General features: G+C 45.6%; 1 protein-coding gene across 1 annotated transcript; it reads right to left on the reverse strand.

Annotated features, from left to right (window-relative positions):
* Positions 1-890: 890 nt before the first annotated feature.
* DKK4 (dickkopf WNT signaling pathway inhibitor 4) lies at positions 891-4,734 on the reverse strand. Its single transcript, XM_070781620.1, has 4 exons — positions 4,457-4,734; positions 3,115-3,265; positions 2,545-2,682; positions 891-1,551 (listed from the first exon to the last, which is right to left on the reverse strand). The coding sequence occupies exons 1-4, from the start codon at positions 4,565-4,567 to the stop codon at positions 1,301-1,303; spliced, it is 651 nt and encodes a 216-aa protein (XP_070637721.1). The 5' UTR covers positions 4,568-4,734; the 3' UTR covers positions 891-1,300.
* Positions 4,735-5,956: the final 1,222 nt, after the last annotated feature.

The raw sequence follows: 5,956 nt of genomic DNA on the forward strand, positions 1-5,956 counted from the left end.
GCTGTGATCTAGTTCTTACTTTATTAGCAAACGTTTAAATTTATATATTCTGTTCATGACTGCACTTTACTAAGGGTCAGTAGAGAGAATTAAGAGATGAGATGATAACAAATCTTAAATGGGGATTTTTATTTTCTCATTTCCTGCCCTTATGTTATAAACTACATTACCTCATTACCTTTCCTCCTGTTTACTGATTATAAATTAGTTAAGGTGCACCCAGGGGCCAGCCTCTGGAAGAGGGTTCAGGCTTTTTTAGAGATTAGAGAACTTCATAAATTTAACTTTTTTCTTTGCTTGACCCATATTTGATTTTGTTATAAATACTTATAAACTAAAGAACAGATGTGTGGTTTATCTCTTAAATGAAATCTGTAGCAATTGATTGTAATCCACCAGAAAGAACTTCCCTAATTAAGTTCATTCCGGTCACTCAGTCGTGTCCGACTCTCTGAGACCCGTGGACGGCAGCGCACCAGGCTGCCCCGTCCTTCACTGTTTCCCGGAGCTTGCGCAAACTCACGTCCATTGCGTCGGTGACGCCATCCAACCATCTCGTCCTCTGTCACCCCCTTCTCCTGCCTTTAATCTTTCCCTGCATCAGGGTCTTTTCCAACATGCACCCATTTGTATCAAATATGACCATTTAAACTTCAAATAGACAAGATTTCACTTTTTTCCCCTTGTTTTCCTCCATTGTAACTTTTGAGTACAGATGGTCAGGCACTCCTTGAAAGCCCAAGCTTTGAAATACAGAAATTATATCAATACAGAAATATGAAAAGTTCTTAAGTAGTAAGGCTATTGAGAACAAAGTAATGGAAAGGTGCTTTGGAACTTGCAGTGGGTTATACCAACATAGGCTATTAGCTTTTCAATCTTATGTCTTTATTAACCAAGTTTCTGTTGTTGTAGCGAGACGGCATTTCCCTTCCAAGAAATGAAGGATTATGAACAGTAGGGGTTTTAAGGAAAATTTCCCTGGTAAGCTAATTTAACAACAGATAAACTGTCACTCTGCCTCCCCGCCCAATTCCCGTCAGGTATCAGAACTTCACCAGAAAGTACTTAAAAGATTTATTTGAACTAACTGAATCACTAGATGAACCTAAATTTGTTCTAGAATCATGTCCACTTTTCTGCGGAAACAGACAAAAAGCCAAACTAGTTTCTATTCATCACAAGACAGCTTCTCCAGCTCAGTTTGTTTCACTGACTACAAGATTGGATTTTAAGATGTGTAGATGGGAAGATGTGTGAGCGCATGCCTGAGACTTCTGCTGGATTAGACCTGCAGCCGTTAGGCCTTCTGGCACACGTGCAACTGTGTGTGTACTGGATCTTGAGCCGCCTGACTCTGACACACTAGCCCGGGCGCACAGTGACAGCGCTGGAAGATATCCACAACATGAGTGTTGTTGTTGTGACCCCTCCTGGAGCAGACGTGTCCCTCCAGGAGCACCGGTTTACAGATTTTGGTCCGATAATGATGAGCGCAGCAAAGTCCAGGCCCGCAGTTGAAATCTCTGAGACATCTTTCTCCCCTATGTCCTGTAACAAGATTGACACAGGCTTTAGTGATAAGCGGGTGGCTTGTGGGGGTGTGACTGGGGTGAGGCAAGGCAGGGAGGATAAGCTGGCAAAGTAAGGCTGGAGCAGCATGCCCGGCTCCAAGGCTGAGCGCAGCAGTGAAACGGACAGCTCTCCCGAGCAGAAGATACTGCCTGAGAAGCCTGAGAGCAGGAGGAGAAGAGGGCAGCAGAAGATGAGATGGTTGGGCGGCATCACTGATTCAATGGACGTGAACTTGGGCAAACTCCGGGAGATGGTGAGGGACAGGGAAGCCTGGCGTGCTGCAGTCCATGGGATCGAGAAAGAGTCAGACGTGACTTGGCGACTGGACAACAACCAAGTTAAAACATCTGTCAGAGAAAGATGGAATTTCCTGTCTTGAGACAAAGTAAGTATCACCCATCAGTGTTTTATTAAAGGGATGTGTACTGACATGGTAAGAGACCACTGCTTACGCGGGGACCAGTTAACCTAAAGACACCACCAGGAGCAGCCAGTTCACCCTCAAACATGCCAGCTGCTTTCTGTCAAACGTTGGATTTTAAGATTCCAGTTGTTTAAAAAGCTTCTTAGTGAAGTTTGTATTTTGTTTGAGAATGAAAAGTTACTTCATCTGTGTTCATCTCTTTCGTATTTTTTTTTTAAACAAGTTTATTGGCTTATATTTGTTGGATGTATTTTTTTTAATTGGGGTATGTGTGTGTTAGCTGCTCAGTCACGTCTGACTTCATGACCCCATGGACTGTACAGCCCGCCAGGCTCCTCTGTCCATGGGATCTTCCAGGCAAGGATACTAGAGTGGGTTGCCATCTCCTATTCCAAGGGATCTTCTTGACCCAGGGGTCAAACCCACATTTCCTGCATTGGCAGGCACATTCTTTACCACTGAGCCACCCATATATATATGGGAGCCTATATATATATATATATATATATATGTACACACACTCATATTTAGAATGCTGCTCTTACTCTTCCTGGGTTGTGGCTTTGTAGTATTTGAATTCCCCTGCGTTGGGTGCTTGATTGTCTCTTCTGTGTCTATGTCGTCTTTGTCGTCCGTCCCCTTCTCCGGCCCTTTGGCTGCCTCTTCCACTGGAGTACAGAAATCTGAGAGACAAGCGGGCGGGGTTAGAGGCCGAGAGCCACGGGCAGGCGCATCCTCAGGCTGCCAGAGAGTTTGGCAGGGCCTCTGCCTTCAGTCTCTGTGTAACTGTCTAGGTTTCTGGGACACGTGCGCTAAATATTTATATCTCACATAAGGCAAAGAAAGGGGGTTAAGTAACTGAATCAAAGCAGAAACAGTGATTCCAACTTGCACCGTTTCTTTAAAATCATCTCCACATTGCTGGCAAGGGTTGTTGCCAGGAAAGGAACTATTTTGCTGCATCGAAAAGAGGCAGCTGGGGAGATTCGCTTCAAGAATGACTTCAGGAAGCCTTTAGAGAGTGCCTGTCATGGGACATCGTCGTCCAAGAGACCCAGGTGCTGTCTCCGCCTTGTTGGAGCACAGCAGTCCTGTCAAGCTCCGGGCCGACTCACTGTTCATGCAGAGCGTCCCCGGGCAGCACATGGTAGAAGCCTGGCACCGCCTCCGTGGTCCACGGCAGGTGGCACAGAACGGTTTCTCATCATAACGTTGGAGGCAGAATTTTCTAGCACTGCAGTCCTTGTCAGACACGCACTGTGAACCCTGTGAAGGGACATTTGTTCACAGGGCTAGAGAATCCAGTGAGATGTAAGCAGACTTTACTGCAGGCAGGAGGTGGAGGAAGCCGAATGCTGAGGCCCTTGAAATGTTGCCGCAAGCCTCTAGCAGCATCTTCATTTTTTTCCACTAGAGTTGGTTTTCTCCCACGAAGGGGAGAGCAAATCACGAACAAAGAGACCTATGTGCTGCAAAGGTTATTTGTGTTTGAAAAATTGTCCTACTTTTAAACCCAGAATTTAATTTTTATGTTCTTTGTGAAAATGGAAGAAAATGTTTTCCCATGTATCGTAGAGATGGTTATGAGATTTTTTTAAAAATATATTTATTTGTTTATTTGGTTGCACCAGGCCTTAGTTGTCGCTGTGGGATCTAGTTCCCTGATTAGGACTCGAACCCAGGCCCCCTGCCTTGAGAGTGCAGAGTCCCAGCCACTGCACCACCAGGGAAGTCTCTGTTTACAAGATTCTTGCTCTGTGGCTAGAAGCCCTCGACACTGTTCTACAGTTTAATGAGATGGAAGGTTGGTGTTTGTGGCAGCTCTATCTAGCTGACCTTTTGAACTCCCATCAGTCACCGTTGGCCAAGTAGCCCTCGGGGGACCTCACCTGAGTCACTTGATTCTTAGGGATGCCTCATTTGCAGAGCAACAGATTCCAAAGACCAGCTTTTCTTATCTACAACTGATGCTTTTTCAAACAGATATGAAAATTTCCTATAAAACAGTTCTGTGAAGTGAGACGGTGACAAGCCAGTGCTCCTTGCCACGTAGCATTGAACTAATAACTCCCGTATTCCCTGACTTCGTGGCCTTAGTTAAATCCCTTAGCATCTCTGAGTTGCATTTTCATCATCCGTCGTTAGGAGGCGTGACAACTATCTGAAGCTATAAGGAAGCAAGGTATTATGTATCAGAGGCCTGGCATGTGGCACAGCCTTCTCGGTGTTCACTTCCTCTCTGATTTATAGGCGAATTGAGAGCTCAGTGCCCTGAAAAGCCACTAGGCTTCTTGGGTGAGTTAATGCTAAGGTGACTGGATTCTCCCAGGAGGCCTTCAATCCAGCTCATAGCCTTTCCAGCTCCCAGGCTAGTTGAGATGAACCATTTCAGACCCCGATCCGAGTGATGCTTCATGCAAACCCCGCACCCAGCCCTCCTCCCTTTCGGGGCGTTACCTTCCGGGCCCTTTGTGCACCACTAGAGCTCTTGATGTAGTTGGAATCCAGAACTAGGGCTCCCAGGGGGGCGCACAGCCAGCCGAGCCCCAGCAGGACCACCACCACCATCCTCGACCCTCAGACCTCCCTGCGTCCTCCTTGAAGCTGGGAAGCTCTGCACCTGCAGTGGAGCTTTGGCCGAGATGGAAACTCAGCAAGTTGCTGGGAACTGCTTTTTCTGAAAGAGAAGGGAGGAAGGTGTGTGAAATGCGATAAGCGAGGTCTGATCCGCAGGTTCCCTCTTGAACTATTTATAGATGCGTCCTCTCCTTTCTCCCTGCTCCCTCCTCCTTCATTTCCTTCCTTCTTACCCCACACAGGCTAGAACAAATCCCTGCAATCTGTTTGATCAATAGTTCAAAACGAGGACTCAATCGAGGTGGGAGCAAGAGACAGGACTGCAGCCGCTGCTCCTCCAGGGGTTGAATCCCTCTTAATTACGGCCTATCAAAGTCAGTTCAAAGGGCCAGCAGAGGAGCAGGATGTCTGTATCAAAGGCAAACTCTAATAATGACCTGCATTTCCTACCTCCCATAATCCTGTGGGGGAGGAGGGAGTCCACTCTAAGATCTGTTTTCACAGCTAATTGTGCTCCCAAGAAAGAATGGCTCCTATTAGCCAATGTGCTACGCGGGATGCCAAAAACTAATGAGTTACAAACGTACTGAGACATTTTAAACTATGCTCAGGTAGTGAAGACTATGCTCAGGTAGAAACGAGGGACGATGCCTCTGATTAGCTCTGGCATCCAGATGTAAAGAACCCAACAGCTTAAGAGCTGTGAATGTAACAGCACCTGTTGGGGCTAAATGTCAACTGGAAAATAATTCTCCTTAAGATGAAAATGGAACTGTTTGAAGTTAGGATTATTTAATTAGGAACATAATGAGATTTATGAAAATTGTCCTTTTAATGAGAACCCCAGAGAGCCCATTGTATGTATAGATTTACACAACTTGATAGGAAGTTTGGGTGCATTTTATTGAGCAGTGGATTTAACTTGTGTTGTATGATGGTGAATTGACTGAAGCAGAACAGTCTCCAATATAGCAGATTTCAGAGGGAATTTTATGCATTTTCAATTTTCCTAATTTAAATTTTTATAACTTCTGCTTCATCCCCTTTTGTCTGTTTTTTTTTTTTCCACTCAAACTGTTACCTAAGTCAAATAATTTAGACATGCACTTATCTTCCTGGTAGCTCAGACGGTAAAGAATCTGCCTGCAATGCAGGAGACCGGGTTCAATCCCTGGGTCAGAAAGATCCCCTGGAGAAGGGAACGGCAACCCACTCCAGTATTCTTTCCTGGAGAATTTCATGGACTGAGTAGCCTGGCCGGCTATAGTCCATGGGGTCGCAAAGAGTTGGACATGACTGAGTGACCAACACTTTGTCACGGCCTAAGTACTTTAAGGGTAGAACAGTCTGAATTTGGATCTAAAAATCCCTTTACTGTTG

Source organism: Bos indicus, chromosome 27, assembly GCF_029378745.1.
Source record: "Bos indicus isolate NIAB-ARS_2022 breed Sahiwal x Tharparkar chromosome 27, NIAB-ARS_B.indTharparkar_mat_pri_1.0, whole genome shotgun sequence".
NCBI classification, from domain to species: domain Eukaryota; kingdom Metazoa; phylum Chordata; class Mammalia; order Artiodactyla; family Bovidae; genus Bos; species Bos indicus.